At 42.8% G+C, this 19239-nt stretch overlaps 1 protein-coding gene across 1 annotated transcript in view; it reads right to left on the bottom strand.

The window, feature by feature from the left end:
* Nucleotides 1–19239, bottom strand: part of RYR2 (ryanodine receptor 2) — a 3071198-nt gene that overhangs the window by 337748 nt on the left and 2714211 nt on the right. Inside the window, exon 91 of the mRNA XM_078648003.1 lies at nucleotides 1746–1760. Coding sequence (XP_078504129.1) covers nucleotides 1746–1760 — 15 coding nt within the window. The remainder of the gene's footprint in view (nucleotides 1–1745; nucleotides 1761–19239) is intronic.

Consider the following 19239-nt stretch of genomic DNA (forward strand, 5'->3'; position numbering starts at 1 on the left):
GCTACCAGGTGGATGTTGATTTGGGAGACAGATTTGGAGAAAACAAAAGAAATTTACAGTCAGGCCTTAGCTCTGAGAAATTACATGATGTGATAGATATTTCTTATACCAGTCGTGATTTCACTGCTTCTTTTTCATGAAGTTGTTGTACCCTCATGGTGTGTCTAATGAAGGGATCTTGCATTACCTATGTGTCTCTCCTATAGTGAATTCCAGCTGCACAGTGTTCGCCATTATCACAGCTCAACTCTGTAGCAGTAGGCTCTTCTCTATTCCTCCTGTCATTGGTGGGGTAAAGTGGTCAGTATACTTCCTCCTAGACTCACAATGGCCATGGAGTAGAGGTGAGCCAGGCTCTGAGCTTGTGGAGGCATACCGTGCATCTGGTAACATGGTGATCTTTTGTGCCACACTACCCAAGTATATTATATGCTATGGATTATCACTCACTTGAAAACTCACATCAGGTTGGCTGTCTCATTGGTGTAAGGAATTGCTCAATAAAAGGTGGCCACCACACAGTGTTGGGCCCTTTTTGCACCTCTTTCGTGGTCCTTGCTCTCAGCCCTTTGTAGCCCTCCCAATTTAATCTTGTTTTACTGTATTCTGTCTGCTGCCAGCTTCCTGTCCCTGGACTACCTTCATTGATATCAAGTCCTAATCCTGGAGTTTTTTTTACCTCAGATGACTGTCCGGTACACCTGCCTCCAGGGTGCTCCTGGTGCACAGGCAGGCCAGTGACACAGAGAAGGTCCCCTGCAGGGAGAGTTGCTTTGAATAGCACTGTCTGAAATAAACCATTATAATAAACTTAATGATTACCGTTAAGATAATAACATTGTCCAGCCCCTGATGATGTATTCTTGTTTTGCAGGGCATTTAACCTCCATTCCTTCCATTATTCAATCTAAGACAGGTGGATGAAGAAGCTGAGGAACTGTCCGCAACTTTACATCTGCTCACTGCAGATTAGTAAAAACAAATTTCACCCACACCTAGTGTTGGACTTCCAGCTGTGGATGAGGTCCAGGCAGTGCTTGAGACATTGGATGCATGAAAGATGTAGGAAGATGTCTCTTTATATGGTATACCAAAAAGAGGTATACCATGCATAGAGTCAAGGTATTCCCTAACTAGTGGACAGAGGCTTGCTCTAGCAATCCTAAGGTGTACTTTAAGGAGGTAGTTTGGTCAAGCAGCCTAAGGCTTATCAGGGAGGAGTGTTAGACATCTGTTGCACACACACAGTCAATGAATGACACACAAAGAGACTGCAGGCTCGGACTGGGGTGCAGTCGGGCTGAACCAACAAGGGGGCTCAACTCTTGTGATGCTTGGGTATGTAGGGATGCCTTTGTCCTCTTCTCGGGGGTCAATGGGTGTAGGGGAGTCTTTAGGTGTCAGATTCTCATCACCGGGAGCACTCACGGTAGAAGGGGTCTGCAAACAGAGGCCGCAGGCAGCGGCGGGAAATCTACTGTGGGCAAGTCCAAGGTGGAATTTGTCTCTGGAGGGCCGGGGAACCACACTGGCACCATTGGCCCACTTCAGCTAGGGCTAGAAAGAACAGGTGCATTGGTGCCTTGCGGCATCAGGTTTTTGTGGTTCCGGAGTCTCATAGTCTTCTTTGGGGGACCTGCCTGATGCAGGGAAGCAGCTCTGCTGCTCCACAGGAGTCCTTGTTTCATTATTGAAGCCAGGAAGTCCTCCCAGGCTATGGAGTTAGTGAAGCTGTGGGAAGAGACTTCTCAGGCGCAGTTCTAATGGGGGACAGAAGACAGGCCGGTAGAGCTGGTGCCCAGTCAGTTGCTCTTCTTTAGTCTTCAGATTTTGCTGCTCTTCAGTGTCCTTCTACTTCGTAGTTCATCAGGGTCTCAGGTTCACATTGGCACCGTTAGCCCACTTCAGCTCGAGCTAAACGGCTCGGGTGCAGTGGTGCTTTCGGGTGTCGGTGTTGATGGTCTTGGAGCCTCACAGCTCAGTCTTTCGTACCTGCAAGTCGCAGGAGAACAGATCTGATGTTCCACAGGAGTTCTTGAGTCTTTGGAGAAGTGCTGGCAGTCCTGCCAAGCTTTGGAGCATCAGCAGCTTGCAGGGTGAACAGTGGGCCATATCAAAGTTAGATCTTGTACCTGTTAAAAAATGGACAGACGTGGCCATACATATTAATTCTATCTGCCTAGGTAAGGGCTTTTGAGCCGCTAATGGCAGGACATTATCAGATAGATTAGGGGCCAATACTTTTAATAATGGAGCAGTGGCCAGTCGTATTGACTATGTATTGATCAGTTTGAATTTATGGCATGCCCTCTGCGATATGATAGTTAGGGCTCGGTTAGAAAGTGACGATAACCCTTTGTGTGCAAGTCTGGACTTGTGGCGACAGCAGACATTTGCAGAGGATAGGTGTGATCTTCATCCTTACGATGTAGTTCCTACTAACGATATGAGGCACTTAAAGGGGACGTGCCTAGTTGAAAAGCCCAAAACGTTAGCTACTATCGCAAAGGAATTAGACAAGGCTGTGATAGAGCTAGAATCTACCCTTGATCCAAACGTAGTGCCAGAGGCTATTACTAAGATCCACATTTACTTTTATTCCCAACTTCGTACATACTTTACATACTTTATGAAGCGCTGCAACCCAAACAAGTCTACAAAGAAGAAAGTTAATTCCTGGTTTAATAAAGAATGTAGAAAAGCAAGGGAATTACTTGGGGAGGCAGTAAAAAAGGGGGAGCCTTCCATAGTCCGAGCGGCTAGGATGGCGTATAAGAGTACCCAGATAAAAGTTAAAAAACTATAGGACTGCGCAAGATGGGAGGACCTTAGGGAGGAATGCTCTCAGAATGACAGCAAAACGTTCTGGAGCATAGTCAAGTGGGGTAGAGGAGGCGTCCCGGAAAATCCTCACAATCATGTTGTGCAGGAAGACTGGGTTAAAATTTTTAAACCACAATATGCTTGCCCATATAGTGAGTCAAATCTGAACGATCACACCCAAGAATTATATAAAGATGATGCTTTTAACTGTATGGATATTAGTGTTGCACTGGGCTCAGTAGTTGGAGGGAGGGCCCCCGGCCCTGATGGTGTTCTTGCTGACATGTTCTTGTTTGATAAACCAAGATGGAGCCGGTACATCTTGTTGCTGGCCAACGCGGTTGCAAAAGGTGCCCACATTCATGGAAAGGGGCAGAAATAATTCCCATATATAAGAAGGGAGACAAAACTTATCCCGGCAATTACAGGCCCATCAACCTGATAGACTCCCTCCAAAAAATAATGGGCAGGCTGATTCTCAACAAGATCCAGGAGTGGATTAATGAGAATTGTATCTCATCCCCCTTGCAGGCAGGCGTTCAAGCGTACACCAGTACCATTGACCAGGTGTTCCGTTTCACTTTGTTATATTGGAAGTCAGTGGTCCTGGTCCATGGTAGCCTGTACGCTGTTTTTGTTGTTTTAAAATCAGCATTTGATCTTGTTCCTCGCCACAAACTATGGGTAATCCTCCAGGAGATGGGGATCCCCTCAAAGTTACTCACATTACTTGTGAGACTGCATGAAGAAAACTATGCTAAAATCCGATGGGGTTCCCAGGGTATGGTTACCGGCCCATTTCCAGTAGAGAGAGGGGTACGCCAGGGTTGTCTACTTGCGCCTACCTTCTTCTCCCTATTTATTAATGGTATTGTTGACTATATGGAAGCTGAGTCCACTGATTTTAATGTTCACAGATGACACGTTGATTATCTCAAAGACCCGGAGTGGTTTGCAGAAGGCCCTGACCATCTGTGAGGAGTTCTGCAACACTCGTGGTCTGGAAGTCAACGTGTCAAAGATGAAATGTATGGCCTTTAATCCCTATAGAACTTTTAAAAGTAAAATTGTAATGAATAATCATCCATTGGAGCAAGTAAAGGCATTTACCTATCTGGGGGTCATTATTCAAAGTGACCTAAAATGGAAGCAGCAAATCGACCTAGCAACACTTAAGCATCGATACCTGTCTGGTGTACTAAATAGGGAGTTTAATCCCTCACTGACCAAACCAATGAGCCCGGTGCTCCAGGTTTACAACATGAAGGTGGGTAATTCCGCACTTTATGGAGCATAGAGATGGGGGTACGAAAACCTTACCAACCTTACGACTGTAGAAAATAGGTTCATGCGTAGCATCACAATGCTCCCCCAAAGTACACCCGTGTGTCCGCTATTACATGACCTAGGTAGAAGGCCTTTGGCGGAGGTGGCCAAACTGCGCCCTTTACTATACTGGCACAGGCTCTGGATTTCTCCAGAACTAAACCACTATGCCATGGGCTTTCTGGACATAATTTGGGCTGACATTTCACAAAATAAGCTGGTTGAGAGGAATTAGAGATGCCCTAGTAAGCATAGGTATGAGAACACTATGGGAAGAACCTGATAGAGCTAGCTTCGATCCTGAAAGAAAAGTACTGGGAGATGGTTACACAAAAAACTTTTAGTAATAGTGTGTCTTCTACCCTAACAGGAATCTTTTTGTATGTTAAATTGTCACTGAACTTTGAAGCCTTTTGAGATATAATAGCAAAACCACATGATAGGAAACTGTATTTTCAGTTAAGGGTGGGCACATTGCCCATCAAAGCATTTGCTGCTAGATGGTTAAAGTCCAATGACAATTTGTGTTCTTTATGCCAGATTAGAGTGGAGTCGGTGGCACATTTGTTATTTGTTTGCTTATGCCGCTCCTCGTAGAGTATGGTTAGTTCCAACTAGAAGGAGCGAAGAAGATGCAGAAAGAATTTTATGTACAAATGCTTCTATTCCAATCACTACAGCTGTAGCAAAATTTCTAGGCTGGGCGTGGTCGATAAGGTCACAGTTTTTTCTTACATACCATTTTTCTTTTGCCTTTTATTCTTGTTTTTTTGTAAATGTAACGGCCCCACAACGCTGGCTCCATAAGCTAGGACAAAAATGTTTTAACCTCCTCCTTTCTTGAGTGTTGTAATGGTGACAAAAGTGTTTTAACCATCCCCCCTACTGAGAGATTTGAGGGTGTCTGTTTTCCAATGGTCGCTTTATGTAAGCAGTAAAATACTGCTTGATGGTTTTTAAAGATAATGGCTTGAAGCTATATCTGTATTTTAAGGTAGTATTACAATCATGTTTAATTAATTTGTTGACTGTCATTGATATATTTTACAAGTTATGTGTTTAGTATTTTGCTTTTAAGACAAAACGTTGAATAAAACATGTTTGACTGGCTTGCAGGTTGAGACGACTTTGGTGCACTTGTTGAGAATAGGGGAACAGGCCGGCAGGGCTGGTGTCAAGTCATTTGCTTCTTCTGCAGTTCTTGCTTTCAACGCTCTTTGGCCCTTCTTCTTCTTTTGATCAGCAGGATCTAATTTCCTGGTGCTGGGGCTCTGAAAATACAGAATTTAGAGACACGTAGGGGAGTATATCGTAGTAGCCAATGGGCTACTTACACCTGGGGTCACTACTCCCCCTATATGACCACTTTCTGAGGGAAGTGGGCAGAGTTCCCAGAGATCCACAATTTTCCATCACTAAGATGCTCACTTCTGAAAAGCTGCATCCACTTCAGGGGTGATTCTCGTCTGAGGATGGACAGGCCTGTCTTGCCTAGCTAATTTTCCATCCTGTAGAGGCGACAAACAGCTCTGGCCAATGGGGGGTCGGTTTGCTCTTATGTGAGAGAAACCAGATTTGCAAAGGCGGTGGGCTTCTTTGATGCTAACAGGTCTTGGAATGCTAATCTGCAGGTCATCATCTGGGTAGGGGATGCACAGCACACTTTGCAAGGGCAGGCTTGGTTTATGGCTGCCTGAGAGCAAAGGCCCTCACCCTTGGGGGGTCAGAAACCTGTCTCTGGTGGCAGGCTGGTGAAAACCAGTCAGTCTGCAGCACACCAGTAACTGGTAGATTTTCAGGGAGCACCTCTAAGGTGCCCTCTATGTGTCTGTACTACTAAATTCAACACGAGCATCAGTGTGGGCTTATTAATATGAGGTGTTTGATACCAAACATTCCTATTTTCAGTGAAGCCATTATGTAGCTGGAGCACAAGTTTTCACGAGTTTCAAGCACATGCTTTTAAAACGGCGTCTCTGATTACTTGTACTGACATTAATGGAATTGATCAGTACGGGTGCATATCTGCTAATGTAATTATGCCCTCACAAGTAGTATATTGTACCCTGCCTTAGGGCGGTAAGGCCTGCTCTAAGGGTGACTTACTTACACTGCATACAGAGCCAGCAGGCAGGGCACACAGGCAGTGTACTATGTTGTGTTTTCACTTTTGTCTACACCAAGACACGTAGCCTGCAGTGGCAGTTTTCATGAGCTTGATGAGGGGTCTCTAAGGGTGGTACAATTCGGGCTGCAACCCGTGGGGACCCTCTTTAGTACCTCAGGCTCTAGGTCCCGGGGGAACATTTACTAGGGACTTAAGGTATCACCAATTGGGGAAATCGACTGCACAGTTTTGGGAAAGAAAATCTGGCACTGTGGACCTGGTTAGCAGGAACCCAGTGCATTTCCAGTCGAAATCACATCAAGTACCAGGCAATAAATGGGGGTCACTACGTCAAAAAGGTCCTTTCCAACATCGGAGAAAATATTTTCAAAAGGGGTAGGTTATCGTTAGGATATTGGGGGATTTTGATGCTGTTATCAGTGATCAGAGCTCTGCGGGGCACTGTATATAGTTAGAAGATATTGGTGATAGTATATAACCCTGTGGATCTCAGTAGGTGATACGAATCTTCTGGAAGGTGGAAGCACGAATATGAAGGAACTGGTAGTAGAAGAGGAAGCACCAGAGGATGTTGTCAGTAAATCACTTTGAAATCTCAGAATATGTTCATGAGCTTGGGATGATAAATGGTGTTGAAGGAAGCTGGGAGGTCCCATCATACCTTTCATATTTTTGCTTATGCTATTGTTGTGCTACCCATTTTAACTTTATGAGATCACTGCATTACATGAAAACATTACTTTCATTATGTGTGTACTGGCCCTAAATTTGTGTCTTAATAATTAAACGAAAATTATGTTTTATTTGTACTCTTTTTCATAAAACAAAGGTTTCATGGTGTAACATTTATTTTTATTTTTTTCTCTCCTTTTTTGAATGATTTAATTACACCAAGAATATCACATCTTAGAGAACCAACTATGAAAGCATAACATAAAAAGATCAAGTACTAAACACACATTGAAGGTCAACTCTTGTTGTGAAGGGGCAGAGAATGAAACCGTATAGAACTTAAAGGAGCATGGCTAGGTTCAGGGGAGTGCCATATCTATGTTTCCTTTTTGGAAAACACCCTCACCAGCCACAATCATAGACCTGAGAGGTAAAATAGACAATCAAAATAACTCTCCAAAGGAATTCAGTGCAAGTAATTTATTTAGACATTGGCCACATTTCAGTTAATGCTGTTGTGTCATCAGGGATTAATATGTTTGAATTTTCAAACTCATTTAATTTTGTTATCAATATGAGAATCTGGGAAGAAGTATTATGTTTCCCCAAAGCTGTGTTAGACAGTGAAACACATATAAGATGGATAAGTGAGATAAATGTCCACGGCTGACAAACGCGTGATATGCAGGACATGAGTTTAAATCCAGGCTAGGCAGATTCAGCTTTTCATCCTGCCACAATTGGTGACTAGACACAATTAAATTATTTATTAATAGCATGTGTTATTTACAACACTTGCAAATGGTAAAAGTGTGGTAAAAAGTGTAAAATAAAAAAGTAATATATATAAAGAATGCAGGAAAATCTGTGCATACATTTCGATGTCTTTAATTTGTTCTTTCTTTAGATCATTTATACTCCTCCCTGTGGGTCAAAGTGTTAAAAATAGTAGTCAGACCCCCCAGGATATTGCGGCATAGATTTGCAAATTTAGCGGCACGAAAATGGAAATTTAGCGGCACAAAAATGGAAATTTAGCGGCATTATTGCGGCACTTCATTTTACTTGAAATCATTTCTTTTCAGCCTTAAATCAATGTAAAGTGATATATCTGAGTTTTCCACTGTGAAATAGGCATGTTTAAAGTTTTTGTTGCTCTGCAGAAGCACAGGTCCCATCTACACCTCGGGAGAGGGGGCCCTATAACTTTTAGCACCCAATAATGCACCCCTGCCGGGGCACTGCTGACTACTGGACCCATCCAGAATGTGCTATACCTGTGTGCCAAGAGGAGTGTTTTCTTCGGAGCAGGAGTGACTGTTCTTGCTGATTGAATGCATGAACCTACAGAAACAGCAATTCATGAATGCCCAGGCCCACAGGAATTGTAGATGTTGCCCACCTATGTTAAGTAATAGGAGGACAAGACATTTGTTCCTAACCTTCTAGACACGTGCTCCCATCTTGTGTGTATGTAGGTGAGATGACTGTGCCCAGTGATGGTGAGAGGAGGTGCTGAGTGGCTTTAACAGGTACATGGGTCTCAAGTGACGGTGCGGTACCTCACCATGACTTCAATATACAGCAGATGAAACACAGTACTGTACTGTACAGTATGCAGAGAGTAGCATCATCTCTGTTACTGTGCCAGTCTGCACTCTCCCAAGTGGCAACTGACTCCTGTCTCCACTTAACAGCGACACTGTTTGAGTAGCTGTCTCCAGCCAGTATGTGTGACTCCACATACAGCTCAGCTACAGTGGCAGTCCAAAGCAGCAAGCATAATTTTGCTACTAATGAGAGCTCAGAGTTTTCATCTGGTGCTATTTTTGACTGTGACCATAAAGTAGCGTAAAAGTTCAAATCTGACTGTTGCAAAGAAGGTGTACCAACATATCACAGAACTTCATTTTATGTGACTAGCTCAGTGGGTTGCTGCTTTTGTCACAGCGATACCTTTGTTAATTGTAGTTCAGCACCATCAATCGCTGAGGTGAGGGACTGAAGGTGCTGTGCATTTGTATATAATATGTTTAAAAACACCTGTAAGAGAGTGCCTCAAAGTTTATTGTGGATGAAATGTGAGTCATTTCTGATATTTGTCTGTTTAAAGGGACTTTAATGCATGCATGATTTAGCTAGCAGGAAAGTGTGACTCGTGCTTGGCAAATATGAATCTATCAATTCAGGAGGCTGGAGGGTGCTGTGTATTTATAAATAACACTTTAAAAGCACCTGTTATACAGTTCCTTAAAGATTCTTGTTTATCAAATATGAGACATTACTGATATGTGTTTGTTTGCAGGAAATTTAATTGAGGATTTAGCGAGAAGGAAAGTGTCACTCGTCCATGGAATCTATAAATCGAGCAATTCAGGGTGCTGTGTATTTATAAATAAGACTTTAAAAGCACCTGTAAAACAGTTCCATTTTCTTGTGCTGCGTGTAAAACTTTCTAGAGGAGTGGGAAGGTAGCGCGGAGGACGAGAAATAGATTTGAGTATTTATTATAAAGTATCACTCGTCCTTGGCAGCTCTTAATGTATGTATTCAGGCAAGATAAAGGCAACATTTCTGAAAAATAAAACAAATACAAGAATAATTACTGACCTTGCAAATGAAGAACAATAAATTTCCGTGAGGGTGTGACTACTACGTGTAAAAGTTTAGATAGGGGTGGGAGGGTAGTGCGGAGGCCGAGAAATAGAATTAAAGATTTGTAATTGGTAGAGGTGCCGTCAATGACAATTTATCGGTCTGTGACCAATAAGCGTGTAGCGCCTGACGTCATGGACGCATGAGACCAATGACGGTAATTTGCGGCTGTGCTGGGGAGCTCTACAGACATGCGAAAGGCGTATTGCAACATCTGAGCGTGCGTGGTGAGATACGCATGCGCAGATTGTAAGGGGGAGATCAGAACTACGGTACACCGGCCGCAGTGTACAGCCAATAAGATGTAAGCATTTTTTTATGCCTCCCGGAGACCTTTTTCGCGGCCAGAAAGGTAAAAATCGCGGTAATCGCGCTCCTCTCCCGATTTCGCAATTATTTTGCGAATCGCAAAATCGCGATAAGCTGGAGGGTCTGAGTAATGTACTAAATAATAGATTCAGGCTTTGAAACAGTTAGGAATGTAGGGAAATGTGTTCTTAGTTGAGATAATATAAAAAGCAAAGTTATAACTCTTCTTTTCGACAAAAGAGAAGTGCTTACAGAGCTTAATTGCCCTTGATTTTGTCCTATATATATATATATATATATATATATGTGTGTGTATATATATATATATATATATATGACTGTAGTCTGTATACGTTTTCTATGAATGTAATGCACAGCTGTTGTGAATAACGTTGCACGGGTGCTTTAAAAATGGCTTTTCACTTACGCAACACGTCATGTGATCAAGGTCCAGGTGGGACCGAAACGCGTCATGGCGGCGATGCTGGGTGCTTTAAAATAAATACTTTCGGCACGAAGAACTTTTCTGGGTCCGCTATTCTTCTATCGCTTTGTATTGGATCTTTGGAGGAAAACTACAATATATACGCTGATACTGTGGACATCGCGAAGCTTGATAAATGTGCACCGGTGGAAATAAATCACTTTTGGGACACCTGAGCATGTGTCAGACCTGTCTTTTTAAAAAAGCAGGATTGGAGGAGGATGTTAAGGTGGAGGTCGGCTCTGCCTTATCTGACACGCCCCTCGGTCTGGAGCTCCGCATAATAACCGACAAACTTTCCTGGCTTGGAGTGCTTAGAAGGCACATATGCGGCGCCCCCCCAAACCCGGAGTGTCTCAAAGGTAATGGGGAGAGGGAGCAGACATTGCGTTTGCTTAAAGGTTTGCCCAGTGGTGACGAATGCCGACCTGTGTTTCCCGCAACTAAAGAACCCAGAAAGAGCAACAAAAGCATTATCGTGTGCGAGGATGGGTCACTGTACCTTAATCTGACTTTGTTTGTTCGTAGGTTCCTCATTGCGGGAGTGGTGCACTGGAGCCGTGGTTTCCTGGCAGGGAGCACAGCGGTATTCAACAACGGAGGAACTTTCCCTGTCCGCTGTCTGTGAGAATGACTCCCAGCCAATGAAAACACTTGGACTGTATTTTAAACAGCAGCTACGTGGTAAAACTCACCCTGGCACATTCAGCTACTTAACCGGCACTGATGAGGCACACGCCGAAACGCGTCTGCTGGACGCTGATACTGTGGACATCGCGAAGCTTGATAAATGTGCACCGGTGGAAATAAATCACTTTTGGGAAACCTGAGCATGTGTCAGACCTGTCTTTTTAAAAAAGCAGGATTGGAGGAGGATGTTAAGGTGGAGGTCGGCTCTGCCTTATCTGACACGCCCCTCGGTCTGGAGCTCCGCATAATAACCGACAAACTTTCCTGGCTTGGAGTGCTTAGAAGGCACATATGCGCCCCCCCCCAAACCCGGAGTGTCTCAAAGGTAATGGGGAGAGGGAGCAGACATTGCGTTTGCTTAAAGGTTTGCCCAGTGGTGACGAATGCCGACCTGTGTTTCCCGCAACTAAAGAACCCAGAAAGCGCAACAAAAGCATTATCGTGTGCGAGGATGGGTCACTGTACCTTAATCTGACTTTGTTTGTTCGTAGGTTCCTCATTGCGGGAGTGGTGCACTGGAGCCGTGGTTTCCTGGCAGGGAGCACAGCGGTATTCAACAACGGAGGAACTTTCCCTGTCCGTGAGAACGACTCCCAGCCAATGAAAACACTTGGACTGTATTTTAAACAGCAGCTACGTGGTAAAACTCACCTTGGCACATTCAGCTACTTAACCGGCACTGATGAGGCACACGCCGAAACGCGTCTGCCGGACGCTGATACTGTGGACATCGCGAAGCTTGATAAATGTGCACCGGTGGAAATAAATCACTTTTGGGAAACCTGAGCATGTGTCAGACCTGTCTTTTTAAAAAATCAGGATTGGAGGAGGATATATATATATATATATATACATATATATATACATATATATATATATATATATATATATATATATATATATATATATATATATATATATATATATATATATATATATATATATATATATATAATATATATCCTCCTCCAATCCTGCTTTTTATATAGCGTTCAGTACAGATCTCTCAATTGGATTTGGCAGCTGTCATGTTTTTCCACTGGTTGTCTGAAAGAGTTACTGAGAAGCTAGAACATTGCCTTGCTCAAACATTATAATGTCTATCTCCAGCAGCATGTGAAATTCCCACCCGAGAATAGCTGTTGAAAGTTATAAAACAATACAGGTAAATCTGTTTGAAGTTACAGTGCAACAGCAGCCCTAAATTGAATAGCTTTTGCTAATTAACAAAAGAATGGTGACATGCTTGCTTTATCAAAAAGTTGTTTCAATGTAAAATGTAGAAGTGATTCAAAGGTCCATAGAAAATGTTTTTTTCCTAATGTGGTAGTAAAGGTGTTATTAAGCTAAGGGAAGTTAAGAATGTTAGTAATTCGTTGGGTGCAAAGAATTGTTTTGAAGTTGTAGAAAAATCCATCCACACTTCAGTTGCATATGATGTCCCTAAATTCCCTCAAAAACATTTCTACAAAAGGTACGGCTCTTGAGTTGTATTACTGAATGTCTATATTCTGATGAACATATTGGCCTTGGAATGACAAGCTCAATATTCATAAAAGAGACAAATCTTCAGTTTTAATTAGTGGTGCTAAAGAGTTAGGTCTTTGATTAGGATAAGTTAGGTTTTTGGAAACAGTGGAAATGTTTTATTTGACATGTAATACCCACTTTCAATATATTTCTAATATTTAAATAACAGCCATAACCATTTCCACAAACTACTCCAACATCTTATATTCCCCAAAAACATTTAACCAAGTTAATGTCAAACCCATATTTTGAAATATTAAAACATGTTCTTAATTAGTCATTAATGTTTTTGAAATTATTAAAACAAATTACAAATTGATATCTGCTAATTCCAATTGTTTACAAAACTAACTCCAGCACATTATGTTGAATAATTACATTTGTTTTTTATCAAATTACAGAAAATATAAATATGTTCACTTACTGCTATCTTTTCAGATTTCAAACATATATAAAGTTTTTAACAAGCAACTCATTCCATCATTTAAAAAAAATCTATATCACTTTTGAATCATTGTACCTTATAGCGCAGATTCCGCCAGAAATACTAAACATGGGTTCCACCAGTTGCAACATGTTATAAAGATCTGAAATATTTTCAGAATCATTATCTTATAAATCCAAACTTTTGAATTAGTCTATCTTTTTGCAAAAAGTTTCCAACTATTTTTTTAAATAATAACAACGCTTTAAATAATAAAACCAATATTGATTATATTTGGCTTTGTGTTAGTGCTGGTAGTAGGCCTTCTCGCAACTTAGGGCCTGTGGACTGCCTGGGGTGGCAGGGTGGGCCAGTTACCTTGGTCTGCGATGTCCTAGCGCAGGGACACTCCGTTGGAGTAACCAGGCGCTTTACAAGCTTAATAATAATAAAAATAATAATAATAATAATATTAATAATATTTTGACAGTCTATTTGCACAAATCACTTTTAAAATGTTAATAAAAAGCTTTATGGTTAAATAGAAAAACCTGGATATGTTTTTAAACCTTTCAGCTAGCTTTTAAAAAAGAACGATTTAGCTATTTCGTAAGTTTTATAGAACACTGAAATGTTAGAAAATTAATAACTTCCAATTCAAAATTTGGTAGAGCCATCGCTATTTCACATATACATGATTTGTATGTTTTAAACATTTGTCAAGGTTTTTGACATGTTAAGTTTTTACTGGATCAAAATCAAATCACATAGGGAAAACATGTCTAGCATTACAACCATTTGTTACCACAAGGAATAACCTCTTTGGTCTTTTAATGGTATTTATTAACATTGTAGCACCTAAACCACTGCTGGCTGTCTTTTTCTTGCACCCTCAAGCAAGCTGATCAAACAAAATGTTAAATTCAGTTTGTGACTTATAGGCTGACTTTACATTTGTAATCAAAAGTGATAAAAAAGATAAAATCATGCAAAACCTTTCAATGAAATCTCAGCATCAGGAATAGAAACACGGTGATGAGGTATATAAAAGAGAGATGGAGAATAAAATCGTAAAGACAAAGTTCCAATCAATCCAGACAATAGAATCTTATGTTTATTGTATATACCTTTCCATTATGCTGAATTTTGGAAATGATCATTTCCGTAGGGTCACCCCTAACCTTTTGACTTCCTCCTGCTCGTTTTTTGACCTTGCGGTGCTTAGCTTTCGGACTCTGGACACTTTACCACTGCTAACCAGTGCTAAAGAGCATGTGCTCTTTATTTAAAACATGGTAACAATGGTTTATACACAATTGCCATAGTTAATTTACTTACAAGTCCCTAGTAAAATGAACTACATGTGCAGAGGGCCATTACTCAAATGCTCATAGTGGGCCTTCAGCACTGATTGTGCCAACCACTTAAGTAGCCCTTTAAACATGTCTCAGCCCTGTCACTGCAGAGCGTGGACTTTGATGTCTCTAGAATCAAAATGTAAAAACATAACTTATGGTGAAGTTGGTTTTTGAATTACAATTCTGAAAATGTCACTTTTAGAAAGTTTACATTTTCTTACTATATCCACTGGTGCCTTCTGGCTGTCTCAGGAATACACATTTGGGGTAGGTAACAGCTGGCTTCCTGCACTCCCTCTAGGTAGCCACACACAAAGGAAGTCACACCGACTGAGTGCTCATCGGCATGCAGAAGGACCATCCTGAGCAGGATGGGACAAAGGAGCTGACACTTTCACCTGAAAGGTCTGTGTCTTCTACTCGCACAAAGGATTGCATTCCCCCCTCTAGTGCGTCTGGAGCCAGGGCAGGAAAGGCAGGGTCTTGTGCACTTCAAAGTCATCTTTTTGAAGTCTCACTACTTCAAAGGCCCAACTGGGTATAAGTACTGGAACTCTGGCACCACCAAATCAGAACACTTGCCAAACTGAGGACATTTTATCAGGAAGTTGGACTGCTGTGCTGCCAGGTGGGACTGCCACTTTGCTGAACTGCTTTTCTGTGCTGGCCTGCTGCTTCTTGCCTGGGAGTGAGAGAGACTAGACTTGCATCTCCTCATCCCAGAACCAAAGGCTTGCCTCCTGTTTCTGAAGTCTCAGGGACATCAAAGACCTCACACTGAAACCAGCAACCAGAACCTGAACTCTGGCTGCTGTGAGTCCTGCTCTGCTAAGTGGTGCCAATCCAGTCCTGGGCCATTGGAAGTGTGTTTTCTGTGCTACAACCCAGAAAATCGATGCATCGATGGCGTTGCGCCAGTCAAAACCGGCACATTTCCCTTGACATCGATGCATCGCCACTGCTGCATTGACTGTGAACACTGGATCTCCGCAGCGGTATGGGCCTCAGACATTGCATCGCTGATGGCATGACGTATCATCTCCTTTTCTGATGCATCTCCGACCTTGCGTTGCTTTGCGCTGCATGCATCATCTACAGCCCAACGGTATGATGAGATGACTAATCACACCAATATCCCTGGCAACTTGACTCTCAACGCATCTTTGACTAGAAGCAGCTCAAATCTAAGGCATCGACTCCATCTGCGGGATTGACAGCGACGCATCGCCTCCTTTGCTCCATGCATCACCCTGGATATCGACGAGTCCAAGGTACTGTTCAGAGGGCTAAGGCTGGTCCTGCATCTCGGTCAGCCTGAACCTTTGGGTTTGCCCAGGTCAAGTGGGACCAGATGACCCCACATGACACTATTTGTTTCTAAGCACTACAAAATAGTTTATTCTTTAAAAATTCATATCTTGACTTTGCTTATTGGATTTTTGCAGTCTGATGCAAGGGATGAAGGATGCAGAAGATGCTTAAGGATGATGTGGATAAATGTGGTTGATGGGAGTCTTCCTGGAGCTAGTCCTTGGTCCACAAAGGTTTAAGGCAGTGCTGCTCACAGGGACAATGTCCCTCAAGGTCCTCTCAGTGATGGTAGAAGTCCCATCCCTACTGGGCTACCTGTCTCCAGGTATCATGGACACAGACAGATCCTTAATTGAGTGATAAATCACCTTCTAGACAACAAAGCTGCACTTTGACAACTCTCTCAGGCTCAGAAAACTTGGGTGCAACTTTGATCATTGGGTCCCAGTCTGTGGTGCGGCACAGCACTGGATGGTGGCAATCTGAAGATTAAGGGCTACCAACTTGCCCCAACTGGTTTCTCAGCTGTTGTAGCCCTGTGCTGTGAATAGGAGGTCAGCCAACTGGCCCTTAAAATCTCTTTGCTTTGGCTGGGCTCTGAAGATTACTTCTCCATGAGTAGGACACAGCAGGTACATTCCGTATTTTTGCTAGCCATCAGGTTCAGCAGGTGCAGTCCATGCCAGTGGAGCCTCTTTTTGCCAGTTCCACAGGTGTAGCACGGCAGTCCTTCTTCAGAACCTCTTCCCATCCACTAGAGAGATTTGAGTTCTGGGTGCCAGGGGTGCACTATTTACACTCAGGAAATGCCCCCAGGGTAGGATGTGGCTGTTAGCCAATGGGCTACTAGGTTACCTCCCTCATGATGGCCTCTTCCTGGGAATTGTGGCATCTTGCAGGATGCACAAATCTGCCTGCACCCACTATGGCAGAACCCCCCTCTTGGTATCCAGAGCTCCCTAGTCCAAACCAAAGGGGTTGCTCCCAAAGGGGCTACACACCGCTTAAAAAGGGTTTGATAAAAGGAGTCCCCTCTCCTTCCTGTGTGCCAGCTACTCTGCCTAAACAATGCGGCTGCCCCTCTCCTAAGTGTTCCCAACTTGCTCTTCAAAGGCAGCGTTATCGTTAAAGCTCACATTTTGGGCCAACACCAAAGTGGCTTCCTGCAGAAGGGAGGTAACACCTCTCTCCAGTGCAGGCCCCTAGTCTCTCCTTTCCTGGAAGTCATTAGCAGCTCTCCTCAGAAGGACAGAAAGCTGTCTTAGGCTCAAGCTCCTTGTGTAACCATTAAGGGCAAAGGATATTGAAAGGCAACGAAGTGGCAACTTTGTAAAAGTTGCACACTGGTACTTGTTACATTCATTTCGACTTGAGAATCAAGCTTGGCTTAATGTACTGAGTTGTTATATACCTTGGAGCATCAACTTTGGTCACACCATTCAAGAGTTAGCACAGCAGAGGTGTCAGCTTGTAACCATGTACTCGCCAATGGGGCGAACAAGTATCTCCACAGTAAAAGTGTCAGTTTTGTATTTTTACTGCCAGAACATGTATATTAATGTTCTGCTTGTGAAATATGCTGTACCCTGCCTTAGAGCTCGGTAGGCGGACAAAATGAGGGCGTGTGCATGCTGCAGAGGAAAGTTTGGCTTTGCAATTGGTTTAAATGGCAAAGTCAGGCTAGCAGTCAGAAACTGCTCTTCGAGCAAGCAATGGTAGACTGGGAGACTTGGTTTACCTGTGGCACACCCATGGAGACACAGCTGCCAGGGCTGCAATCCCCAGGGTGACTCTCTAATGGTCATGACCTCGGTACCCTGGATACCATATAAGAGGGACATACAGGTAAGATGCCAATGTGGAATAGCAAATGTAACATACATGTTTTGGGGTCAGAGCACTGGCACTGAGGTCTAATTAGTAGCCTCAGTGTACTCTCAGATTTGACAAGCAGCATCAGTCCAAAAACCTGGGGGTGACCATATGAAAAGAGGCATTGCCTTACAGATACAATATGTGATGTGGATTAAACTACAAAGTACCCAACTCATTGGAGAGTAGAAAAGGGGCACAAATGTCATATATGGAATGAGAGTCCGAATCTAATGCTAAAAATACATCTCTCAAAAGTATTGGAATCAGGTGGTGTCAGAGGTGGCTCATCAGTCCTAGACAATATCAGTCCACTCTGAGAAGGTTGACCTAGCATCCAAATGTTATTTATAGCGAAAATAATCTCACTGTTGCTGGAATGCTCATATAAGAAAATTTTTCATAGGTTCTCAAGAGAATGGAAAAACCTTCTCAGAGAATGACAAGATTTTCACATGAGATCACAAATCACTATGGATATGGTTCTGAGCCACTAGTAATTGTAATTGTAAGGGATTTTGGGAGCGCATGGCTTCCCTGGGGCTTTCCAGCGCAAAAAGAGGATCTGCCAGTGAGGTGCCGACCAAATGCGTATTTAGCAGGGAAACAGCCAGGTTTTTAGTTTTTTTCTTAAAGAGGTTTAGTTGGATACACCTCGGATGTAATTTTGTCGACATACATCTTTGGTTGAATAATTCCCCAGAAGAAGACTAGACATAGTCTCCCGTTATCGTCACCAATTAAAGGCAACTCTTGTGTCATAACATCATGAAAGCTATAGAATGACGTTTCAGGATTTATATTACATTACTTTTTTGGACCATGAATGTCTGTTCTTGAGGAGACAATAGCCAAGGTGACAGGATAGGGACCCTAACAGCCCTGGAATTATTTAACCAGTTAAAATAACAAAGATAGACATGTCTGCGCAGGACTTCAGTGGCCATATACACTTGATACACACCCAGTTACGGTTCCTTGCACGTGTTCAAAATGCCAGAGATTTGGTGAAGCAGATTCTGTACAGTTACATCCCACACAATGAGCCCGTATCCTCCATAGCCTAATAATGGGTGCCAGAGGCTTCTGTGGGGTCCAGGTTTTGAAGTTCATTTTGGAGTCCATTTTTAATTTTGTGCAAGGACTTTAGGGGGAGTAATAATAGATGCATGTGTATTTTTAAAACATATTTCATCACAAACACCCAGAACATACACAGCCTGGGCAGATGCAGTGCAAGCTTCGCTCACAAAGAGAAGACACATTATTGGCAACATCAGATTACGCATTCATATACAATTAGATGGGGCATCATGAAAAGCGGAAGTACGGGCTTTGCAAGTTATACATAGATACTCTCATGTTTCCTTCCTCACTGTAATTTACCCCCTATGACACACTATCCCATCCATTGCAGTGTTCCCCTCCCCTCACATCTACTCACCATTGTGGGGGCTGACGTACAATGTTGGCTCAGTGTCAGACTAGAACAGGTGGGCTGGGACAGAAGTAGCACAGACTGGAGACAGCAAAAAGAGCATGGGCCAATGGAGGAAAGCCTCAGGTTAGCTTGAGTGTGCAATGCTGCCAGAAACATATATTTCATGAGGCAGACCCAAGGTCTTGAAGCTCTAAAATATTGTAAATATGTGCCAAC

The sequence above is a fragment of the Lissotriton helveticus genome, chromosome 6, assembly GCF_964261635.1.
Source record: "Lissotriton helveticus chromosome 6, aLisHel1.1, whole genome shotgun sequence".
NCBI lineage: Eukaryota > Metazoa > Chordata > Amphibia > Caudata > Salamandridae > Lissotriton > Lissotriton helveticus.